Source organism: Lampris incognitus, chromosome 8 (assembly GCF_029633865.1).
Source record: "Lampris incognitus isolate fLamInc1 chromosome 8, fLamInc1.hap2, whole genome shotgun sequence".
Lineage (NCBI taxonomy): Eukaryota > Metazoa > Chordata > Actinopteri > Lampriformes > Lampridae > Lampris > Lampris incognitus.
In genome coordinates, this window is record NC_079218.1 from 50644618 (window position 1) to 50670891 (window position 26274).

General features: G+C 50.3%; 1 protein-coding gene across 1 annotated transcript; it reads left to right on the forward strand.

The window, feature by feature from the left end:
• Positions 1-357: 357 nt before the first annotated feature.
• LOC130116704 (A disintegrin and metalloproteinase with thrombospondin motifs 15-like) lies at positions 358-24927 on the forward strand. The gene is made up of 8 exons (XM_056284711.1): positions 358-1266; positions 7342-7474; positions 7635-7802; positions 18994-19280; positions 19529-19706; positions 19807-19982; positions 23034-23209; positions 23393-24927. The coding sequence occupies exons 1-8, from the start codon at positions 358-360 to the stop codon at positions 24189-24191; spliced, it is 2826 nt and encodes a 941-aa protein (XP_056140686.1). The 3' UTR covers positions 24192-24927.
• The last annotated feature ends 1347 nt before the right edge of the window (positions 24928-26274 follow it).

A 26274-nucleotide genomic window follows, 5' to 3' on the forward strand; every position in this document is an offset into this window, starting at 1 on the left:
ACTGGCAGAGTTTTGACTGGCCATATGAACAGAGGCGCACACCCAGCGAGCGCTCCCAAAGACAACCCCCTTCCAAAAAAAGGGAGGGGGGGGCAGAATTTCCACATTTTAACTCATGACGACAATGTATAAAGTTGTGAGAAGGCAGGGATCGGCTCTACACACAGGTGGAGGAGAGGAGAGGAATGGGCAGCACGACCGGGAGTTTGAACTGAGTGGGCTCGCAGCTGCTACGTTTTAGACTACCGTGCCTCGGATTACCCCCCCCCCCCCATTGTAACGCGTTACTTGCTGCTGGTTTTGCATAGGGTTTTTCTGATCTGGTCGTTGCATTCTTCACTGAATGCAAACATCGTCATGTTTATCAGGTCGGCGCCCCCCCTCTATCTGGTCCTCTCCTGTCTAAACATCGTCCGCTGCATGGAAAGTGAACTTTGCTCCCCCGTCAGACTGGATGACCAAAACTACGAGAACGGGGATCTCGAGAACGACGTGGATAACCTCCGGGGGAGAGCGGTTGTGAAAATGCACGCGTTCGAGCAGGATTTCGTGCTCGACTTACGCCAAGACTCCACCTTCGTCGCCTCCTCCGTCACCACGCACAAAGCCGATGTCGCCGCAGACCTGCACCGGTGTTTTTACTCGGGCTACGTCAACGCAGACCGCTATTCGTACGCCGCCCTGAGCCTGTGCAGAGGCTTGCGCGGCTCCTTCGGCTTCGCCGGCTGGGAGTATTTCGTGAGTCCCGTTCGAAATGACACATGGGGCGTCGGGAGCGCGCACGTCATCCGGCGCAGGCGCGACGGCGACCTCGGCGGCAACTCCACCTCCAGGTGCGCGGTGGACTCGGCGCTCAGCCCCGGCGTCGCGCAGTCCTTGGAGAAGTACCGGCACCTGAAAGACTGCGCCAACGTGACAGAGACGATGCTGAAGCGATCCAAGCGATTCGCCTCCGTCCCCAGATACGTGGAGACGCTGGTGGTGGCCGACGAGTCCATGGCGCAGTTCCACGGCGATGATCTCAAACATTACCTGCTGACCTTGATGTCAGTGGCGGCCAGGCTCTACAAGCACCCCAGTATCCTCAACTCCATCCACATTGTAGTTGTTAAGTTCGTGGTGTTAACGGAGGATGAAAAGGGACCCAAGGTGTCCGGCAACGCAGCCATGACCCTGCGGAACTTCTGCACTTGGCAGAAAAAGATGAACAAGAATAACGATAAACACCCAGAATACTGGGACACAGCAATCCTGTTCACCAGACAGGTGAGAGTTGGCCTTATTAGCTCGCCAAGAGATGGCGCGAGCAGTGGTACCATATGGGGGGCGGGTGGGAGGGTTAGAACGGCACCAAGGATCCGTGACTATTAGGGGATAAAGGTTAATAAGTACTTTTGGTCTGTCAATGTGATATCTTTTCACGGGGCCCCAAAATCCCCCGTGGCACTCTTGATCCGAGGCGGCGGGTGAGGAGACGACGTGAGTTTGTTTGCTAAGTGTAATCCACTCTCTTCGTAACTGTAGTCCACCGACTTCCGGTTTCTACTGCAGCGGTCATAGCAGTTTCCTGTTTGTTGGCGCGCGCTATTGACAAGGGCATCTTTTTGGCGATGCCTGCGAGATTTACCACGGATGGAGAAATGTCAACCACGCGCACACAACTGTCCACACACTTTCACCTCCACCCGCCCGCAAACGGGCGGGAAGGTTTCAAGTTGTACATGTCAAGTTACGTCCACAATTCCGTCCGTCCATCTGCTCACTCTCATAGTGGTGGACGTAACCGTAACTTGATATGTACAACTTGAAACTCCCCCCCCCCCCGTTTGCTGGTAGGTGCAGGTGAGAGTGTGTGGACGGTTGTGTGCACGTGGTTGATATTTATCCAAGGTAAATCTCGCAGGCATCGCCAAAAAGATGCCATTGTCAATAGCGCGCGCCAACAAACAGGAAACCGGTGTGACCGCTGCAGTAGAAACCGGAAGTCAGTGGACTACAGTTATGCGCAGAGTCGTTCTCAAAGTTACTTTTACATGTAATAATAGGCTGTATGATCTCTGCAGACATTTTAGTGCTTTGTTAGCTGCACGAGAACGATCACAAAATTGGCAAGAATGTTAACAGGAACCAAAGCACATTGTTTGATGTTTTGATGAGACGAGAGCTTATTTCATCCAACATTTTATATGACTGATACGCCCCTCAGCTCATGGCTTTAATGGCTTTACACACAACCACCTCTGGGGAACCCAGAAACAAGGCACTTGCACAGAACTTATAGGCCTGCTATTCCCACTGGAGATGGGCTGCAGATGGGAGTGACCCGACCTGAGCAAGGCTAACGTCTCATTTGCTTTACATCGATCCCCAGAGGGGTGGTTTTATAGCTTTGAAAAACACCACCTTGTTCTTTCTGCACCCCCACATATTTGGCTCATGAAAGGTCAGAGATGAAGTCACCGCTAACATTCATTGCTCAATATGTAAGTCTGACCTATGATTTACTGTTTCCCTTGTTAAATCGGACTATGTTGGCCAAATTCATTTCAATTGCAACATGGGAAACCTGGCACACGTTTGGTGAAACATCCCAGCTGATGTATTCACAGGGGTTTTAGATATATTTCAGGGACTTTAACCACTTTTGCCCATTGTTCGCTGCACGGTCAGTGCAGCGTGGCAAAGGACACAGATGATAAGGACATTCACACGTGTCCTGTAACAATAGAGGCTACAGCTGCACTCTCGGGGCTCTCTCCAGCAGAATTAAGGAGGCATAGAAAACAAAATATTGTGCTAAATCACTCTTGGCCTATATCACTGGTATTTCCTCACATGTAATATCAAATTATATGGCAAATTATGCGGCGAGGTCAATTATAGCTCCAATGTAACCAAACTACAGTGGCCTGAGGGATGTGCCAGTGGGTCATGTCTTGTTTCTCTCAGCCGTCCCCTTCCTCCCCCAGCTGTGGGGCTTCTAACCCCTCTCACCGCCATGCCTGCTCCTCATTAAACAGGCCCCCGAAGGGAGAGGGAGGAGGAGGAAGAGGAGGAGGAGGAAGCGGGGGGGGGTTGTGTGTGCAGAGGGGGTTTAGTGGGGGTCTTGCATGCATGTCAGATATGTTTCTTGCCCACCTGCTAGCCCCGTGTCCGACACTGTGCAACGTCCTCTCTCTGTTTTCTCTCTCCCCAACGTGTGCTGCACCTCTGGGTATATGTATTTCCAAGTTCCTGCGTCCTCCTGGGCTGTCTCAGTTTTATCCATCTTTGAACTCATCCACCTCAAAGATGGATAGTTCTCCTACAATTGGAAATGGGGACGCGTGCAACAGTTTGGACGTAACACACTCTCTGGCAAACGTACGTGGCCCCGTTCACAAAAATGCATCCCTCCTACACAGAATGAGTCATGTGCCTGTGATTTTCCATACATATAAACCCGGCAGACCGGCCCTGAGGGTTCACTTGCTCTTTCGCTGAGTGATAGAGCAAAAACGACTGACCTTGATTACTGGGATTGTGTGCTTGTACTTTTCAGCGCAAGCTACCACAAAACACAAGATTTCCTCATTTTTGCACAAACAAGAGTGTATAGTATTTATTTATTTATTTATTTATTTTTTTACCAAGAATAGCACAACAAGCAAGATATCTCGAAATGTGTATTTCTGTGGTAGAAAACAGCTCACTGATGACAAAAATCAAAGGTGAATTCCTAAAAGGTGGCGTGGCGGTCTATTCCGTTGCCTAGCAACACGAGGATCGCCGGTTCGAGTCCCCGTGTTGCCTCCGGCTTGGTCGGGCGTCCCTACATACACAATTGGCCGTGTCTGCGAGTGGGAAGCCGGATGTGGGTGTGTGTCCTGGTCGCTGCACTAGCGCCTCCTCTGGTCGGTCGGGGTGCCTGTTCGGATGGGGGGGGAATAGCGTGATCCTCCCACGCGCTACGTCCCCCTGGAGAAACTCCTCACTGTCAGGTGAAAAGAAGCGGCTGGCGACTCCACATGTATCGGAGGAGACATGTGGTAGTCTGCAGCCCTCCCCGGATCAGCAGAGGGGGTGGAGCAGCGACCGGGACGGCTCGGAAGAGTGGGGTAATTGGCCAAGTACAACTGGGGAGAAAATGGGGGGAACAATGGCTAAAAGCATGCGAGCTCATAGCTGAGGCACAAACAGGAACACAGCATAACAGTATAACAGGGATGCACAGAGCAGCATTCAAATGTTCACAACAGCCAAAGGCTCCGGCTAATGATAATAGTGCTCTAACACATGTTTGATTTCTCTTGTTCCAACAAATATTCTTTGGTCTGAAACATTTTCAAACTGTTTTCCCCCTCAGATCAAGAGGGCCCATATGCATGTACCTAGTGTAAACTACTAATAAGACACGTTAGCCCCTAGCTAACGGGTCTGACCCTTTAGCCGAGCGGTTAGTGATGTCGCCATGTGGTGCAGTACACGTCGTATCGAATCCCGCACCGGGCAAGAAAATAACCGGTTACACTAACAAAACAACAAACCTCTCATCCGTAATGCTAGTTTGACTATGCCTGTTGAATGAAGAAAGATGTCAGAAAGGTTTAAAATTCACCCTCCCTGATTATCCTGCCAAGTTTTTATATATATATATATATATATAGTTCCTGAGTTTATTCACTGTGACCTTGACAAATTTTAAAGAGAACAATCGAATCCATTGCATGAATACAGGACTTTCCCATATTCGACTAAAGGGTCCAACCCGTTAGCCAAGGGCTAGCGAGTCTGCTTATCCGTGGTCGTTGCAATATAAATGAATGTCCCTGACAAAACTTCCGCACTGCAGGTTTTAAGGAACCTGAGGTCACATGTTGGGACTTTAAACCTGCAGTGCGGAAGTTTTGTCTCCCCCCTCCGGCAGTGGGTAATTACTTCTGTTCTTTCGCTGCTTTCCAACGAGGAAACGCTACACCAGTGGTTATCCGTGTTTGTCCTCGCTGTCAATCGCTTTTTAAAAAAAATTAAATTTATTTTAATCCTTCCTCTGAACGCTGAGTTAATGTTTTCTTTGGTGCATCAGAAACTTTTCTTGGACGCTTCTTAGGTTTTCCCGCCAAATCTTCCAAGTTCGGAAGCTTTCTGGCGGAAACGCCCCGAAGGCCAGCCAATCAGAGGCATCCAAACGCTCGCGTCACACGGAAGTGCGGCTCTGGCAAAGCAGGCAATGCTGGCTGACGTAAAACGCACCACTACTCATCACCTGCGAGGGAATGCGGCCCCAGACACCAGATTTAAAACTGGTTTACGCCAAATACAGAGAGACTTGCCTGGCGGTGATAGGCTTAATAGTCATTGTGCGACCTCGTTTGTCACGGACGTTATTTATATTGTAGCGAGTTCGGAGGGCAGCCGGGACGCGAACCCGGGTCTCCCGCCCCATGGGCGACAACCTTAACAAGTCGACTAAAGGGTCTGACCCGTTAGCCAAGGGCTAGCGAGTCTATTTACCCATGCACGTTACAATATGTAAAAGTGCTGTACTCTAGCTTTAAAGTCTTCAGGATAATAATATTGTAACAACCACGGATAACAAGACTCGCTAGCCCTCGGCTAACGGGTGGGACCCTTTAGTCGACTGGTTAACGTAGTCGCCCGTGACGCGGGAGACCCGGGTTCGCGTCCCGGCTGCGGCGGTTCCCGACTGCCCCCCTGAATTTGCTACAACATGTATATTAAATGTTTGTGTATTGACATGGTAGAAATTTGAAAAAAAATACAACAAAGGTTAACCACGTAAAATTACAAACTAATCAAAAATTATGTTTGAATTAACAAATCTGCTCATATCAACAGCCATCCTGAATTTACAGATGCAAAAAATGCACACACACATGTTCACACCTTCGACACTCAACGTCACTGAATGTTGGTGGTGAGAATTTCAGACGCCTTCCTCTTCTTCTTCTTTTCCCTTGATAGACGTTGGACCTCAAGTCAACAAAGCGGATTTATGATGTGATGACAGTGAGATTTAGTCAGTGGGGTTGTGTTGGGTGGCTATGGTTCCCTGTGTGATTTAAACCAGCTAGAGAATGTCTGCCTGCCGTTTACCAGCCCACAGGGTCATTTCTAGGTTTTACGGAGGCAGCTGCGGGTGGCTTTACCCTACATCTAACACTTGCTCTGTTTAGTCGTGTGTTGCGTTATTTGTCTGTTCAGCGAGTCGCCCACTGTAAGTGAGCAGCCATGCGTAAGAAAGATTCAGTAGATTCTTACCACATCGTCAACATATATGCCAAGTGTATATGGAGAAAACTGGCGGAGGACATTGTGCCTCTACAGTAAGGTTGCTGTAAATGTCAGCTTGCCTGACCCTTACCAGTGATTCAGGAGTGCCAGACACATCAACAAGTCTTTAAATCTTTTAGGAGGAGTACACATTTCATTAGCTGGAACCTCCGCAACATCCTGACCCCAACATAAACACAGGGGTGAATTTCAGAATTTGGACGGCGGTGCTCTCCAGTGCCTTGCCATCTGTGGACGGAAGACGTAGGTTTCTGTACCGAGCGATAGCTGTGACTGAGCAGCAAGTCCGAAGTAAGACTGATGACAGGTATGGGAAGCAGGTCACGGCGTCCTTAATGGCACAGCTGTCTCGTTTGACCCGGTTGCCTCGCATTTTCTTGGCTAGTAAGCGGTCCAACATTCATTTGTCATCTGATCACACACAAACACGTCTGGATTTGATTTGCACTGGCCCACAGTTGCGGTTTAATACCTTGACTAATTTGTCGCTGCACCTCTTGGCCTTGACTGTGCGTGGCATTTTTAATGTGCAGTCGAAGCATTAAAAGATATCGATGAGCCAGGAGACTGAGCCAGAGAACTCTTCGCAGTGCCATCTGCAGTCTCCGCTGTTTGTGCGTTACTGTGGACGCCCGGCCAGACAGCTGTGCTCGAAGGGCGTTGGTGTGTTGTGGCTACTCCAGGAGTTGACTCTGAGCCCTGTGATCAGGAGCTGCAGTCAACCGGTCCAAATGGATACTCACTGAGATTGTGTTTAAATCCCTTAGGCGGAGAAATAGGTCATTTGGAAACTCTGGCTTTTGGCATGGGAATGTTTTGATTGGGGACAGTTACATTACCTCATGGAAGAAGGTGTTCTCCAAACATATTTGCCCGCTAAAAACACTTGTGGACTGGGTAATGGAAAGCTTTGCCTTAACACGGTAGAATGAGTTCACGAATGATAATCACACTGTGAACCAGTACAGAAGCACGGCTTTTAATCCGACCTCGACCAATGTACCATCTAGATATATACTATATACATATGTTTTACATCCTCCCTAGGACCTGTGTGGAGCCTCCACCTGTGACACCCTGGGCATGGCGGACGTCGGCACCATGTGTGACCCCAAGAGGAGCTGCTCGGTGATCGAAGATGACGGCCTTCCCTCGGCCTTCACGACGGCCCATGAGCTCGGTGAGGAATGTCAAACGTTGTCTGTAACCTTTGCTCCCTGCCGGTTTGCTGTGCACGGGAAGCCGCAGCAGCCGGGCGCTTCGCTGCGCAGGTCGACAGCGCCCGTTTAGGCTTAAACGACTTGCGAGTGACGTCTCCGGACATGCCTCTTCCTCAACAGGCCACGTGTTCAACATGCCACACGACAACGTGAAGGCCTGCGAGGAGGTGTTCGGGAAGCTGAAGGACAACCACATGATGTCCCCCACACTCATCCAGATCAACCGCACCACCCCCTGGTCACCCTGCAGTGCGGCCATCATCACAGACTTCCTGGACAGCGGACACGGTGAGTCACCGTGACCTCTGACACCTGCTGTTAGGAGCCCACAGTGTGTGCTCGATAGGGAGGTGGGTGAGGCTGAGCGGAGGACAAAGAAACCTCAGTGTTCTTCGGGGCGCGTGATGCCCCGGTATCTGTCTGGCAGCAAACATCTAGTCTGGTGTTGGCAACGGGCTGATCACATCGGGGGAGCACATGCTCCTGCTAACACTCACGTAAGCACAGAGCCTTGGCTGTTCTTGTTTCTGTTTGTGGCCGGCTCAAGTCGACTTCCAGTTGTTCCGGAGGTGAGGACTCACTTACGTGACGTTCACTGGCGTTTCTACAAGTCTTAACCCCCTTTTATCTCTGCTGAGACCCCTTTGTCATCCGATACACAACCCGCTACGCAAATGCAGCTGAGGGCGTCGGATGTTAAGAGCAACACAAGACATCCAGCGCTCATCAAGGCTCCGAATGAAACATCTGCCCCAGACATTACGCCGAGCGCCCCTAGAAAAGGCCGGAGCGGGGCGGGGCGATCCGCAGAAATCCGCTCTCTTTTGGATGCGGACCGTCTGCCAAACAGGGCAAGCCACAGGACTTGGCCTCGGATCCCTGCTGAACTTTATTTTAAAACCGTCCCGCATCTGCTCCGAATTAGAGGGGTTGTTGCAGGGGGGGGGAGGAGGAGCCACCGCAGCGGTTTGTAAAGGCCGTTGCAGCGCCCATGTTTCCCATGCCGCCTTGCTGTAAATAGCGCGGCCGGCTCGCTCCTCGCGCTGCCCTTTCCAGGAGGGGATCCACGTTTCGAGGAGCGCAGACGCCGAGGAGCAGCGCTTCACCCTGCTCGACGTGGCTGACCCGCTTTTTGATTCCTCTTCTGTGTGACCTCCTCCTCCCGCCCTGCTCCAGGAGGCCGCGGTTCCTCCAGCAGTAGGGGGCGTGTCTCAGCGTGCTCGGGGCAGCTGGGGGCACGTAAATGTATTTCCGGCATGTTTACTGTCCCGCTGGCAAACGGCAATTAACATTGTTTTGGAGGATTGGTCACCGGAGGGCGAGTGCGGATCGCTCCCCGCAGAGAGCGCGTCCGAAGTGTCCTTGAGCAAGACCTAGTAACTGCTCCGTGATGAGCGGGGTGGCGCCCGGCGCGCCAGCCTGCACCACCCGTGTGTGTGGACGGGTGCATGTGAGGCAGGTCGGTAGACCAGAGAAGCGCCGTGTTATTCTGAGTACTGCGGTCTGGAATGTGCAGCGCTGGATCGGGTCGTCCTTGCCTCTGCGCTCCAAGTGGGCCGGCGGGACGGGACCCGAACCTCCCAGCAGTTCCAACCCCAGCGCAAGCCACCGACCCTAACTGATGAGTGCTCACCGCAGAGTATTAACAGCTGAACGAGAGCTAAGTACAAACCACTTCTTCTCAGAGTAGTGAATTCCCCTTGAGGTCGACAAGCCGGGAGTCCCCCCCCTCCCCTCCCCTACCCCCTCCCCCCTCCCCCCCGAGTGAGATCAGCCACCCGTTACTGGCCCTCTCGCTCTCTCTCCGCTGTTGGTCTTTTAATGTTCCAAGCACCTGCTCGTCAAACTCTTACCGTCATTACCTCGTTCCTGGGAGGGTTGGTGCATGTGTCATTTCTCCAGCCGGGTGCTGAGGTTCTGAGCCTTGTTCCCGAACGGTCCACACACACACACACACACACACACACACTAACGGTCCACACGTGTGCACACGACTGCACATTACAGAACCGGTCCGCCTGCCTGCAGGCTTTGTGGTGGGTGGAAAACCGCAGTGTGTGTGTGATCAAAAGGCTCGCAGAGACGCTGACAGATGTGTGCAGAGAGCCCTCTGCTCTTGCACTCTGCACAGTTTTGGGAAGAGGGCTGCCTCCCGAGACCACGTGTTGCAGGCCCTCTGCCTGCTGATGACGCTGGGTCAGAACCAGCTCGCTCGCTAGTGGCGGAAGTAGAGCTTTTCCACCCGTCCATCCGTCACCCGAACCGCTCACCCTGCTCGCAGGGCGACGGTGACGCTGGAGCCCATCCATCAGTCACTGGGCGGCAGGCGGGGAGACACCCTGGACAGGCCGCCAGGCCATCACACAGCCCCCCCCCCCACACACACATCCCTAGGGACACCTGACCTACATGTCTTTGGACTGTGGGAGGAAACCGGAGCCCCCGGAGGAAACCCACACAGACACGGGGAGAACATGCAAACTCCACACAGAGGACGACCCGGGACCACCCCCAAGGTTGGACCACCCCGGGGCTCGAACCCAGGGCTAGAGTTTTTTTTTGGGGGGGGATTTTTTTCTGCCCTTTTTCTCCCCAATTGTATTCAGCCAATTACGCCACTCTTCTGAGCCGTCCCGGTCTCTGCTCCACCTCCTCTGCCGATCCGAGGAGGGCTGCAGACTGCAGACTGAGGACACGCTCGTGCATCAGCACTACTCTAGAACAAATCAAAAAAGACAACAGGCACGCCCTCACAAACACACCAATACAATCACACACACACGTGTGGATTTGTAAAAGGGGGAGGAGGAGGGGGGGGGCGCAGGTGACTGTCTTCGTTCATCCTTTCGAGTTTTTTTAATTTCCCCCTTTTTTCTCCCCAATTACATTTTTGGCCAATTACCCCACCCTTCTGACCCGTCCCGGTTGCTGCTCCACCCCCTCTGCCACGTGGAGTCACCAGCTGCTTCTTTTCACCTGACAGTGAGGAGTTTCGCCAGGGGGATGTAGCGCGTGGGAGGATCACGCTATTCCCCCACAGTTCCCCCTCCCCCCTGAACAGGCGCCCCGACCGACCAGAGGAGGCGCTAGTGCAGCGACCAGGACACATACCCACATCCGGCTTCCCACCCGCAGACACGTCCAATGGTGTCTGTAGGGACGCCCGATCAAGCCGGAGGCAACATGGGGACTCGAACCGCCGATCCCCGTACGCTACCCGGACGGGAACTAGAGTTTTATACATGGGGTGGCCCAGGCTACTCCAGGGGGTCCATAGGCCTTGACGAAACAGTGCGTATAACCCTAACCTGGCATCTGAGCAGCATGAATGAATGCTATGACTGCTGATTAGAGGTAGAAGTGATAATTCACTCAGCCCGGAGTCCTTCAGCGTGGCAGATCACGGAGTCCACCGGGTTTACCTCACTAGAATTCTTTAACGTGCTATTAATAGCCAGCGTCTCTACCTTGGAACTACGGCTCAACCCCCCCCCCCACACACACACACAGTACTGTACTCACATACTGCAGAGACTTGGGTCAGTCTGTTTTCATGAATATATAATCTGGGTCTGTAACTGCTGGAGATCCAGAACCATTTTCAGAAAATAAAGCTCGAGCACCAAGGAAATAAGATAGCATTTGTGGGTGTCAGTGACGTGCGGTGAGGTCAGTGACGTGCGGTGAGGTCAGTGGCTGGGCTGGCAGGGGCTGGGCTGGCAGGGGCTGGGTAGGCAGGGGCTGGGCAGGCAGTGCTGGGCAGGCAGTGCTGGGCAGAACTGAGAGTGAATTCACGCAAACGAGCTGGTTGCTGAGGAGACACAATGTTGAGATCTTGTGTACTGAGGTCACCTACAGATCAATTAAAACACTCATTTTTGGGCAACACATGTGAAAATAGCAGTTAGTCACTTAGGGCATGCTTTTACCCAAAACCATTTAGAAGCAAACTGACAAGATACAAAGTGTCATCAGCATATTAGGAGACGAATGGTGAGAAGGGGAACATATAATATTACATGTATCCCGTCATCAATGCGTCTCCTGTGAAGTTACATCCCTGTCCAGTTCAACTACGTAATGTAACAGCGTGAACACACTTTAAAAAGTGAATCAACATAATCCCAAACATTGTATAGGGAAAGTGAACAGTAAATATTGTTTACGAGTAATTGCACTGATTTGTAGAAATGGAAGACAAACTGGGATGACTTGCACAAATCTGCAAACTTCAAAATGGTTGACAACTTTCAGAGCCGTTTTTGATGTATATCAACCATCCATCCGTCCGTCCATCCATCCATTATCCGAACCGCTTATCCCGCTCTCCGGGTCGCGGGGATGCTGGAGCCAGTGAAAAGAAAATGTGGCATGATGCCTTGAGCCAGCTTGGAGGGAAAAAAAACAAAACAAAACATGGCAAAACTACAAGTAAAGAAAATAAAATAAGAGTGTGACTTGGGAAGCCATACATGACCCATGTACTCACGTCATTCACAGTACTCAGTTTCACATTTAGCCAGTATCTCACAAAACACAAAGGGACAAAATCATAATAAATGATACTGGCTGCAAAGCATGCATGCAAGCACCCACTGCAGCTAAACACCTCAGTTCAGCTACACAACTGCAAAAGCACATGCATGCAAGAACAGTGGCATACCTTTGTGAACTCTACATTTGCATAGGTTGGTAAAAATGAACAATGAATATCAACACAACGCAAACTAGAGGTCTAAAAATGAACAATGAGTATCAATTCAAATGTATAGATTTGTAAAAATGAAGAACAGAATTTGAATTGAAACATATCTACACAATAATTGTATAAAGAGCTATTGATAATAAGGATGTGTGCAGCTGATAGGGAAGGTGTTTCAGCGATGGTTGTCTGATGCAGGGCAGCATTCTATAAAAAAGTCAACATTTAGGGAATAAAATCAGCAATATTTCAATAATATACAGTAGTCTGCGTGGGTGACGTACACGCCGCGAGCCCGTGTGCCGACGGAGAGGAACTTGGCGGCCGTGGTGAGTACACTTGACTGCAGTGCTGAACTAAAGTGCCCCGTTCTCCGGCGCAGAGTTGGTCCGGACTCTGTAAATCCTGTTACCAGCTACGAGCCAGGCTAAGCCAAATAAGGCGAGCGAGACACCAGAGACTTCCAACTACGGTTCGGGGCCGCGAAGCCGGATAGGTAACACTGGGGGCTCGTCCGGGATCTTCTCTGCAAGTAAGAGACATTAGAGAGACACCTTATTATTCGGCGAGGGAAACATTAAAATAAACTTGACAGTTGCAGCGGACCGAGCGAGAGAAAACAGTGGCCTTCGGGGATGTCGGCACTGTCAGAAACAAGAACCACATCGAGGTAATAAGCCCAAATATCAATACAAAGCCGCCTTTAGCGGTTGTGACAGAGAGGCTAACACGAACTCAGTTAGCCCAGCGGACACGCTGACAATGGATACAGCACCAACCCCTTTGTGGCTAGCATGGAGCTAGCTTTAGCTCCATTAGCATGGAGCTAATGCTCACGGCTCACACAACACTGCTGCAGCCAAACGCAGGATGGCCACTTACCCCACCACCCTCGTTGCCCTTCACTGATCCGTCATCCCAGCTAATGGCTGTATATGGTGAGTCTGTGACTTTTCCTCAGATGGATTACAGCCCTACTAGAGGTGCAGCCTTTGTCTCTGGCCCATTGCCATCATTTTGCAAGGGAAATAACTCAACCCAAGCCTCTGCTTTCACTGCTGGTGCCTGGCTAGTTAACTCCTTCACCCCTATGAACTGCAATTATTAAGACACCAGCACCCCAGCTGCCCTGGCCCAAGCACCATTCCCACAACAGACTGTGCCACCATTCATTCAGCCATTGTATGCCCCAGCATGTAGGACTGAGTCATGGAGTGTGTGCCTTGGGCTGTGACTACACCCCACCCAGGGATGCACCACTGCAAAGGGGTGGATAACCCGAGCTGTGTGATTATGGCCTCGCAGACATGACACTCATGAAATGACACTCTTCGGGGAAAAAGTACCCCACTGCAATGTTGGCCCAGAACCAGAGGTGTACTTTGTCAGGGTGAAGCGCCGGACAGTGCTGGGGCTGGGCTGTGAGTACGTTGTGCCTGGCACTGCATGCCTCCAACCCGCCGCTGATGGAGACCTGATGTTAAGCCCCATCAAGTATTTCATCAAAAGACACCACATCCTGGTGGCCCGGGTCATTGTGCAGGCATGGCCGTCCACCAACATCCTCATCAGTCTTCAACCCTGGTGCCACCTCCATCATCTTAAAGAAGGGGACCATGGCTGGGGTTCTCCACCTGTCAAAGGTGCTGGGGGTGATAGAGCCCCAGTCTCTCAAAGTCCCATCAGTGCCTGAACTTGTTAATCCTGTCTGTGCCCCTGTACCTCCCCACCTACAGGTCCTGTATGTGAAGAGCTGTGCGAGCCTGCCTGAGGGTGACCACCGTAGGCTGGCCAGCCTACTACAGGCCTACAGTGATGTCTACTCTAGGGGGCCCACCAACCTCGGCAGCACCAGCCTCGTGCAACATGACATCCTGACTACCCCTGGGCCACCTGTGAAGCAGCAACCCCGCAGAATGGCCAGGGACACACAGATTGCAGCAAACTAGCAGGTGCAGCAGAGCCTGGGGCCAGGCATAGCCCAGCTCAGCAAAAGCAGCTGGACTGCACCGATCGTGATGGCTCGGAAGAAGGACCAGAGCCTATGCCTGTGTGTGGATTACAGACTCCTGAACGAGCGGACTATTAAAGTTGTCTATCCCTTGCCACTTTTCCAGGATACTTTGGACACCCTTTCTACTGCCAGGTACTTTAGCACACTGGACTTGACTTGAGTGTAACATGATGCCATTCGGACTTTGTAATGTGCCGGCCACATTCCAGCATCTCATGGACCGTGTCCTGTTCAGGTTGCAGTGGGAGACGTGCCTGCTGTATATCGATGACATAGTCATGGGGCGAGACATCAACCAGATGCTGGAGCGGCTTGGTCAAGTGTTCGCCAGGCTGTGTGTAGCCAACCTAAAGCTGAAACCGTGCAAATGCTGTCTGTTCCGGGAGCAAGTTTCCTACCTGGGGCACATTGTCTCAACCAAAGACGTTGCCACGACCCCAGATTCAAAAAGTGATTGAGTGGTCTACCCCCCCGAACATCTCAGAGGTGCATCAATTTGTTTGCCTGGCATCCCATTACCGACAATTCGTTGAGGATTTGGCCATGGTGGTTAAACCGCTCTATGAACTCAATAAATAGTATGAATACTTGAATTGGACAGCCGAGTACCAGGAGACATTCGAGGAAGTGAATATCCAGCTCATGTGAGTGCCTGTACTCGCCTACCCCCTCTTCTTGGACACTGATTCTGGTGATTGGGGAATCAGGGCCGTCCTCTCACAAATGCAGGGAGAGGAGGAGAGAGTTTTGGCCTACAGGAGTAGGAGATTCTCTTCTACAGGGCAAAACTACTGCACCACCAGATGGGAGTTCCTGGCAGTACTGGAGTTCATCTCTCACTTCAGACAATATCTGCTTGGGAGGTTGTTCACTGTCCTTACTGACCACAGCAGCTTGCACTAGTTGACCAGGTTGAGGGAGCCAAAGGGATAACTCACACACTGGTTGGAGAAACTGGCGGAGTATGACTTCCAGGTACTCCACCAGCCAGGGAGGGTTCACAAAAATGCTGACACACTGTTTAGGAGCCCACGCAGAAGCTCATGTCCCTGCACCATGCCCGAGCCCCACTCCTGCAGCGACCAGCGCCAGCACAGGGGGGACAGCGCAGCCTGATGGATGAAGGGGTCCTCCTCACAACGCCACTGGAGCAACCTCTAGTGGGGGTTGACAATGCCTTCAGTGACAACAGCTGTAACCACCTCCTGTCCCACCCGAGCAACAACAAGGTGAGATGCCCCAGACCGACCTGTTCAGGGGTTGGACTCAAGAGCAGCTGAAAGCAGCACAAACAACTGACCCAGACATAGTGCCCATGTGCAAGTGGTTCAGGAAGGGGGGGACCGGCTGACATGGGCTGACATAGCACCTTGTAGCCCCACCACCAAAGCTTACTGGGCGCAGTGGAAGTGGCTTTATCAGAGGGATGGGGTCATACTGAGAAAGTTTTACTGTGACGAAGGAAAGGTGTTTTACCCACAAATCCTGTTTTTTTCCATAATTTCAATTTTTAGATACTTGAAATGAAAATAAAAACAATATGGTGCATCCCCCCCCCACCCCTCCTGCAGGCCAATGACTGCAGTGCTTGCACCAACTCTCTCTCTTCGGGATGTCCGTCTCCTACTGGATCTCCTCCAAAGTTGATTTCTCCTTGTTGCTGAACAGCATAAGAATGGTCATCTGGAAAGTGAAGACTTGAAGTATGTGCTTATAGGTATTGCAGCCTGTCACCTGGGCCCCTCCTACACCCATTTCTGAACCATCCTCCACCTACTGAATTTTACAGAACTGAATTAAACAATCTGAAAAGTATTCAAAATGGACTTTGTGTGCATCCTCACATTTAGAACAAATTATTTTCCATCAATTTTATTTTTATTATATCATTGCAACACAAAAGCTGTATTGTACACCTATTCTAAACACAGAGATGCTGCAGGTTTAATGTATTTCATTACATAAAGTCACACTGAGCACAAAGGCCTGATATTGAATACTTTTCAAAGGGAGTGAGAGGGGGAGAGAGTTTTGGCCTACAGGAGTAGGAGATTGTCTTCTACAGAGCAAAACTACTGCACCACCAGATGGGCGCTCCTGGTGGTAGTGGAGTTCACCTCTCACTTCAGATAATATCTGCTTGGGAGGTCGTTCACTGTCTGTACCGACCACAGCAGCCTGCCCTGGTTGACTAGGTTGAGAGAGCCAGAGGGACAACTTGCCCGCTGGTTGGAGAAACGGGCGAAGTATGACTTCTGGGTGCTCCACCAGCCAAGGAGCCTTCACCAAAATTCTGACACCCTGTCTAGAAGACCGCAACTCTGTAATGGGACAGGTGCATGAAGTGGCCACTTTGGGGTGGAGAAGGCCCTTGCCTGCCTTAAGACCAGGTACTTTTGCTACAACATGAAAAATGATGTCACGCTGTAGTGCCGCACCTGTACCAGCTATGCTGCCAAGGCTCATCCTATGAAACCCCCCCAGGCGGCCATGGGATATGTGAAACTAGGTGGCCCTATGGAGAGGACCGCAGTCGATGTAATGGGTCCATTAAATGAGACTGAGAGAAAGAATCGTTTCTTAGTGGTGGTTCAGGACTACTTCAGTAACTGGGTGGAAGCTTATCCAGTTCTCAATGCGCAAGCAACCACAGTAGCTGAAAAGATTGCCTCTGAGTGGATGTGTAGACATGGAGCCCCACACTCCCTGCACAGTGATCAGGGCACAAACTTCGAGTCAGCTGTGTTCCAAGGAATGTGCACACTGTTGGGAATTGAAAAGAAATTAACCATTCCATTTCACTCCCAGTCCGACGGCCAAGTGGAGCGTTTTAATGCCACCCTGCAGAAAATCTTGGCTACCATTGCTGAGCGATACCACTGGGACTGGGATGTAATAATTTCCAATGTGCTTATAGCTTATCGAGCAACCAAACACAGCTCCATGGGACTGTCCCCCTACATGATACATGGAAATCACCGAGCCAGTCGACCTGGTGGCTGGTATGCTGCCCAACAAGGATGTTGTCAGTTCCCCTCCACTCTGTCATGCAGGTCAGTGAACGATTGGAGCTCTCTCACCAGCTGGCATGGGAAGCTTTGGGGAGGTCTGCTGAGCATGCCAAACGACAATGCGAAAAAAACATCCACCGAGTACACTACCAAGTTGGAGATGCAGTATGGCACCTGATTAAGGGCACCAAGAGAGGGAAAACCAAATACGGAAGTTTCTGCCTTCCTACGAGGACCCCTATTTCATTGTGGGCCGGCTGGATGACTTGGTCTACTGTATCCAGAGGAGAAAAAGGGTAAAAGCTAAAGTGGTCCATTATGACAAGCTCAAGCCTTACATTCCAGGACTTCGCTGGACAACAGATGGATCTGCCCCGCTTCTGCATTCTGACAGACCGCCCTCGGTGTTTCCTCTTCGGTCGCAGCTCCAGTCAGGGCCATGGTCCTTGGGCACAGCAGACAAAGCTCCCACAGCGGATCCAACGCCAGCTCTCCCAGCCAGACACCTTTGACACACCTCCCCACACTCCCCAGAGTGTGGGGAGCTGATCAGCTGGGAGAGCGGGGTAGGCTAAGCTAACTGCTAGCCCATGCAGATCGACAGTACCGATAACACCAAGGGCAGTCTGGCGGCGGCCTCACCTGGCGTTGACTGGTGTTTTTAATGTCATCGTGAGGAGTGTGGGGAGGTGCGTCGAGGGTGTCTGGCAGGGAAAGCTGGCGCTGGATCGGCTGGGAGAGCTTGGTCTGCTTCGTCCGGTGGGCCCGGGGTCCACGGTCCCTGCCTGGAGCTGCGTCCAAGCAGGAAATGCCGAGGGTGGGGCCTGACAGGACGCGGAAGTGGGGCGGGCTAAGGTAACTGCTAGCACATGCAGACCCACAATACCGATAACACCAAGGGCAGTCTGGCGGCGGCCTCACCTGGCATTGACTGGTGTTTTTAATGTCATCGTGAGGAGTGTGGGGAGATGCGTCGAGGGTGTCTGGCAGGGAGAGCTGGCACTGGATCGGCTGGGAGAGCTTGGTCTGCTTCGTCTGGTGGGCCCGGGGACCACGGTCCCTGCCTGGAGCTGCGTCCGAGCAGGAAATACCGAGGGTGGTCTGACAGGGAGCGGAAGTGGGGTGAGCTAAGCTAACTGCTAGCCCATGCAGCCCGGCAGTTCCGACAGTCATTCTGGCTGGTGTTCATTCCCTTGGATAGTGATTTTTTGTTTAGTTTGAATATATGTATGTGTTAGTTTGGATATGTGTTTTCTTGTTTTGGATGTGTTTTTGTGTTGTACTGCTGTGGGCTGGGGGGGGGGCAGCATTTTGTTTCATTTTATGTACACAAGTGAAATGACAAATAAAGTGTTCCTGATTCCTGAGATGTCAATCAGCATCAAACTGCCAGCAGTGAGTGAACATTTTTAGGGTGGCATTCGGGGTGGCCAATCAGATATCGGGGTGTCCAGGGTCATCCCAGGCACCCCTTTGACTCTGCTAATGGGTTCTGCTTGTGTCTTTTGGTATTTGTCAGCAGATTTCTTCGCAGAAAGACTTTATTCAGTGATCTCTCAGGAAATCTCTACCAACATGGCAGTGCAAAATACCTTATATATATATATATATATATATATACACAGCATCATCTACATCTTATTTACTTAAGGGTTCATGCCTTTCTAAGCATGACCAGTCTAAGCTGATTTTGAAAGCATCCTGACAGTTGCCCAACGTTGGTTTGCTGCTTACCCAGTCTCTCTCCTCTAGGGGAATGTCTGCTTGACCAGCCTCAGAAACCCCTGGCCCTCCCAGACAAGCTGCCTGGAGCATCGTATGGTCTTGAGCGACAGTGTGAGCTAGCATTTGGGGAGGCCTCGAAGCCCTGTCCCTTTATGCAGCCACCATGTGAACGTCTGTGGTGCACAGGAAAGACCCATGGCCAGCTGGTGTGTCAGACCCGTCACTTTCCCTGGGCGGACAGCACCAGCTGCGGGGATGGACGGATCTGCTTCCACGGGGTCTGCTCAGATAAACAGGCGGTCCATAATGTCAGGGTGAGAATACTTATATGCACTCATGCAATCATTACACCAGCCCAACACACACAAACACACAGAGTTGTCAATACCAACTTGTACCTCTCTTGTTCACCTTCCCAAGAACTCCCCGTCTGGGCAGTGTAAAATGTGTAATGTCTACAAAAATGTGACCGTTGTTCCTTGGAAATGACTGAGCTTTGATAAAGCCAGTCCTATGTGTTTATACCTGCTTTAATAACCCACTGATCTATGCACTTTTCCAGGTGGATGGGCGCTGGGGAAAGTGGGGCCTGTTCGGATCCTGCTCGCGCACCTGTGGAGGAGGTGTGCAGCTGTCTAAAAGGGAATGTAACAACCCAGTTCCGTCAAATGGGGGTAAATACTGTCAGGGGGTGCGGGTCAAATACCGCTCCTGCAACCTGAACCCCTGCCCTCACACAGGTAGGTGTCGCTCAAAATGGGCAACTCTGTCCACCGACCTCTTTACCAGCAGCGGTCTCACCTCTGACCTTTCGTGCCTTCTCACCTCGTTTCCGCATAGGTAAGAGCTATCGTGAGGAACAGTGCGAGTCCTTCAACGGCTTCAGACTCAACACTAACCGTCTCAACCCCTCTGTGATGTGGGTACCCAAGTACTCTGGAGTGTCCCCTGAGGACAAGTGCAAACTCATCTGCCGGGCCAACGGCACAGGCTACTTCTATGTCCTTGCACCCAAGGTCAGAAACTCCACGGCTGTTCTTCTGTGTTTTGCTTGGCTCAGTCTAAATACTATAGAGGATTGTTGTTTGAATTCATAAATTGAGGTTTTGTCAGTGGTGGTTCAAATATTGATAGAATCCATTATCCATTCAGCCAAGGGTCGTGGGATGCTGGAGACTGTCCCAGCAGTCATTGGGCGGCAGGCGGGGAGACAGCCTGGACAGGCTGCCAGTCCATCACAGGGCCAACAAGAATCCCTTATGTTATCTGTTGTAGGACTAGAATGATCTAATAGGGTTTGATTTTATCATGTTTCTGACAAGTTGACACGTTTTTTTTTCTCATCCAATGCAATGGCAGATGCAATTTGACGGTATGATCAAACATTAACACAGAGGTTGCCAGGACCTCTTAAAGCACAATCTGGGAGAGGAACATGTTAGTAATTCCTTGTGGATGTTATTGTACATAAATTTAGTGCAGCCAGCAGCCCCCTGGGCTCAGTCAGAAGAGAGCCGAGGGAGGGGAAAAAAGAGGGGGAGTAGAGAGGACTTTATCTTCTCAAGATAGAGAGGTGGGAAATGAGCTTGAGCAGGCGTCTCAGTCGCAGAGTTTGACCCCTGCTTTAAATGTTCTGCTGTCATTGTTGGCTGAGAAGATGTGGATAATAGAACCAAGGAGAACACTGGATGACTCAACTGAAGGACTCTGAGGTCTATACAGTTATATCGTATGACTTCAGTCTTACATACTGCGATTAGATGAAATGTTTCATTTGAAAAAAACAAAAACAAACTTTTAGGCCTCACGTGTCGTGATAGAAAAAGGTCCGGGTCAGTGTGTGTTCACAGCCATAGCACATCAACTTTGCAGACAGACAAGAGGCGAGGCTGATGTGGCTGACTGCCTTCAGTCAGACTGGTCATGTGTTAGGATCATGGAGAGGTCAAGAGAGGAGTATGGCTAGACTGCATATAAACACTAGATTATGGATTTTCCACACAATGTAGTTATATTGTAAAGCCAGTAATAGACTGTACTCTGCATGCATTAAACAATTTAGGCACATATTTGCAAAAGCAAGCATTATCATATACCCTCATGTATGTATATATGTATGTATATGTACATGTGTAATGTGTGTATATATATATATATATATATATATATATATATACCTGTGTGTTCATCAGCTCCCATCTACATACCTATTTAGAGAAGCAACTTTCTGTTAACACAGTCTTTCTCATATGTGTAAGTACTAAATCAGCTATGAGAGAAGTGACTTTAAGTTTTCAATCCCTAGACCGAAATGGAAAGAGTCATGAATATACCGACGGACACAGCCAAAGTTAATATCAATTAAAGAAATACATTTAAAGGTACAATCTGCAAATTGATGCACTCACCCCACTTCTGCCATTGTTTTGGACAGACTCCCCAACTATGAGGGGCTGTACAAGCCATAATATATTCTGGCCCTCTCATATTCTACGTTCTCCTTTCCCATACATATATTTTCATTTTCATATTCATATATTTAAACTCATATTCAATATATTTTCACTCACATTCATACATTTTCAGTGTCATATATATATATATATATATATATATATATATATATATATATATATATATATATATATATATATATATAATTGCACACATTCATACATTTTGCTGTCATGCACATGCAGTCAATGTGTACATTTAATATCAATAATATATGTATGTAAGAAGAAAACGTATGCATGTGAGAGGAGAATGTATGTGTGTGAGAGTGAATATAAATGTGAAAGGAGAATGTATGGATATGAGAAGTCCAGAATATATTATGGCTTGTACGGCCCCTCATACACATCTCAACGAAAATCCACAATGTGGACCCCATGGAAAAGTGCATATATGTCACGTTTCTGCGCTGGCAGTAGAGCACTCATATTGTTGTAGGACTCCACACAGCCATGGTGGAGTACTACGGACAGTACCTTTAAAGAGAAAATGCATGCATGAAATCCAACACGTTTCAAAAACTCAGAGAACTGATGGAAGGTTGAAAGGAAAGTGGCCCAACACTCTTGCGTGGCGCTGGTAGAGAGGTGCAGTGGGTCACCGTTTAAGGTTTGCCTCTCTGAATGAGCGTGCTGCCATTTAGATCCTTCTGCCCCATCTTTTGAGTATCTTTCACCCTTTTTATCTATCATGGCTCAGGCATATTAGGTGCTGTGTCTTCAGTGACTTTCATAAACTATGTTTTTTTTTCTTTATAAATTGTCCTCATAGATTATTCGGTTGTTATTAATAAGTACGTGAAACATGTGTTTGAGTTTGAGCACAACACTCCTCTTTCTTCTCCTAAATTGCGACTGTTGATCTCAAGACAGCACGGTGGGCGCGGTGGTTAGCACGGTCGCGTCACAGCAAGAGGGTCCTGGGTTCGAGCCCCGGGGTAGTCCAGCCTTGGGGGTCGTCCCGGGTCGTCCTCTGTGTGGAGTTTGCATGTTCTCCCCGTGTCTGCGTGGGTTTCCTCCGGTTGCTCCGGTTTCCTCCCACAGTCCAAAGCCATGTAGGTCAGGTCACTCAGCCGTACTAAATTGTCTCTAGGTGTGAATGTGTGTGTGTGGGCCCTTTGATGGCCTGGCGGCCTGTCCAGGGTGTCTCCCCGCCTGCCACCCAGTGACTGCTGGGATAGGCTCCAGCATCCTGTGGCCCTGGTTGGGATAAGCGGCTTGGATAATGGATGGAACGGATGATCTCAGGACACGAAACTGAACTGTTCTAGCAGAGCCGCTCATTGATTACATCAGACAGCTGTTAGGAACTAATATGTTGAGCTGGTTAATTTCTGTAAAAGAAAATGTGCTCATCTCCGTATACATGGACGGGGGGGATGTGTGTTTAAGACCTCAGGATGTGCATCTGTTGTATCTTGTCTGTTTTTCTTTCCACCACAGTGAAACTGACAGCAGTTTCCCCCATGTTGGCCATGCTCTTTCTATTCCCAGCTAGCCGCCCCTGGATAAGCAAGACTTTAAGAAACTAACAAGAGTGTTTGTGTACTTCAGGTGGTGGATGGGACCCCTTGTTCCCCAGACTCTCCAGGGGTGTGCGTTCAAGGGAAGTGCGTCAAGGCTGGCTGCGATGGTAAACTTGGCTCGGACAAGAGGTTTAATAAGTGTGGAGTCTGTGGAGGTGATAGTAAAGGCTGTAAGAAGGTGTCTGGCCTCTTCACCAAGCCCATGTGAGTAAAAGCCTCATTGTGTTGTAAAACGCCTGTAGAGAATGATTCTGTTGTCATCATATATTAAATTTCCAATATTACAGAGTCGTATGAAGCTAAGGGGGAATAGCTGAATTTGCTCTTAATGCTATCGATGACAGCATGAAGAGCCCTTATAAGATGTATTTATGGTTTGTCATGCAGACACGGCTACAATTTTGTGGTTTTGCTGCCGGTGGGAGCTGCCAACATAGACATCCGTCAGCGGGGTTACAAGGGCATGGTGAGTGACGACAACTATTTGGCTGTGAAAAACAGCCAAGGCCATTACTTGCTTAATGGGAACTACGTGGTGTCAGCGGTGGAGAGGGACATCATCGTGAAGAACAGCTTGCTGCGCTATAGCGGCACGGCGGGCCTCTCTGAGATACTGCAGGCCGTCAAACCACTGGGGGAGGCCCTGACTGTTGAGGTCTTGTCCGTGGGCAAGATGACCCCTCCTCGCATCCGCTACTCGTTCTACCTGGCCCGTCAGAGCAAGGAGGACAAGACCCTGAGGAAGGAGGGTCGTGTCCGCTCTCACAACAGCGTGCTGGCAGAGGATGGCATCAAGGAAAAGGTGGGAGACATCCTGAAGGACACGTCCTACAGCAAGGAGGGGTCCAGACTCGGGAAATGGGTGTCGACAGGATGGGATGAGTGTTCCGTGACCTGTGGCAGTGGGATCCAGAGGAGGATGGTGCAATGTCTGAGGCCAGATGGGAAGCCAGGACTGGACTGTGATAGCACACAGAGACCCACAGCCATGAGGGTTTGTGGCGACCCGTGCCCTATTTGGCACGTCGGTGACTGGTCGCTCTGCTCCAGAACCTGTGGGAAGGGCTTCAAGAAGCGGCCATTGTACTGCACCACCCATACTGGGCGGCTGCTGCTGCCCAGGGACCACTGCACCAGTATGCGCAAGCCACAGGAGCTGGACTTCTGTAACCTAAGACCTTGCTAGTGATTAAAAAACACTGAACTCTTTGTAACCTATAGCTGCCACTTTCAAATGGACTGATATGACTCTTCCATCTAGAAATACTGCAGAGCGAGCAGCAGCTCTGCCTGTTTGGCATATGTCCATCTGCAGCACGGGGCCAATAGAGGATGACGGAGGACACTTGCTTGGAAGACTTTTGAGAAGGCGAGCAAAAGAGGCAGGAGACGTGCTGACCAACTGCTGTGACTTCAGAAGACATCGTGCAGGCCTGACTCTGATGATAAGATGACATGCAAGGTAGAAAAAAAAAAGGTTTTGTTAAAATCATTGTGCTGTCAGTAGATACCAGATACCCATTTGCAAGCAAGTAATCTAGTGTGTCTCGTTTCTGGAACCCATTTATCTGTCTTGGTTTTTCCATAATACAGGTTTCATATTTTTGTTTGGAAAAAAAGTGCCAAAGTATAATAACGAGGAGTTGGGAGAGTCGGTTCCCAAAATGACCCACTTTTGTGTTTGACAACAATGCTTACTGGGGAAAAGTAAGGAGGAGTCACAGTACTGAGTCCATATCTACCAGATGACATGTCTCATGCCCTCGTACTGCACAACACCTGATGGGGCTGAGACGTGTTTTGACCCCTCATTTAGTCCTGAAAAGGAGTCAGGTTACCTTAGATGATGAGTTGTGATGGTAAATGAGTTGTTTTGTCCACCTTGTGTACTGCCTTCATAGAGTACATTGATTATTTTTCACTTCTGGCTTTTCTTTTAGTTTCTTAAAAGGTTTAAAATCGATTCTGAAATGAAATACAAATAGCATATACTTATTTATTTTAATTTTTTTTACCCCCCTCCCCTTCTCCCCAATTGTACTTGGCCAATTACCCCACTCTTCCGAGCCGTCCCGGTCACCAGGCAGGGCTGCAGACTACCACGTCTCCTCCGATACACGTGGAGTCGCCAGCCGCTTCTTTTCACCTGACAGTGAGGAGTTTCACCAGGGGGACGTAGCGCGTGGGAGGATCACGCTATTTCCCCCCCGCCCAACCAGAAGAGGCGCTAGTGCAGCGCTCAGGACACATACCCACACCCAGCTTCCCACCCGCAGACACGACCAATTGTGTTTGTAGGGAAGACTGACCGAGGCGGAGGTAACACGGGGATTCGAACCGGCGATCCCCGTGTTGGTAGGCAACGGAATAGACCGCTACGCCACCCGGCTGCCCAACCATAGCAGTGTTACACAGCATTTACTGCGCTATAAAAATCTGCCCTACTTTTTTTTTTTTAGATGCTTGCTGCACTGGTGCTGTACTTTGGGTTCAACCCAGAAACAACATTTGATAACTTTTATCCCTCCCGCCCGCCCCGTGTCGCCGCAGGGTAGAGAGACGCCACAGCGGCCGTCACTGTAAGGAGTCCATCACCTTTCATCCACGTCTACAGGAACTCGCCTGTCCTTTAAACAGCAACAGAAAGAGGTAACAGAGCGGCGTATTTCCTGTCTTTCTGCTGCCCTCCTTGCAAAGCAGGAGGAAATGCCCCGCGCTGCAGACACCGACTTCCTGCAGACATGGCTCAGCACCGCCCATGGAAACACTTCCACACGGAGTGAGAGACAGACAGCAAACAGGGCAGACACCTCCAGCCTCTGTGAGAGACAGACAGCAAACAGGGCAGACACCTCCAGCTGCTGTGAGAGACAGACAGCAAACAGGGCCTCCAGCCGCTGTGAGAGACAGACAGAAAACAGGGCCTCCAGCCGCTGTGAGAGACAGACAGAAAACAGGGCCTCCAGCCGCTGTGAGAGACAGACAGAAAACAGGGCCTCCAGCCGCTGTGAGAGACAGACAGAAAACAGGGCAGACACCTCCAGCTGCTGTGAGAGACAGACAGCAAACAGGGCAGACACCTCCAGCCGCTGTGAGAGATAGACAGAAAACAGGGCCTCCAGCCGCTGTGAGAGACAGACAGCAAACAGGGCAGACACCTCCAGCCGCTGTGAGAGACAGACAGAAAACAGGGCAGACACCTCCAGCCACTATGAGAGATAGACAGAAAACAGGGCAGACACCTCCAGCCACTATGAGAGATAGACAGA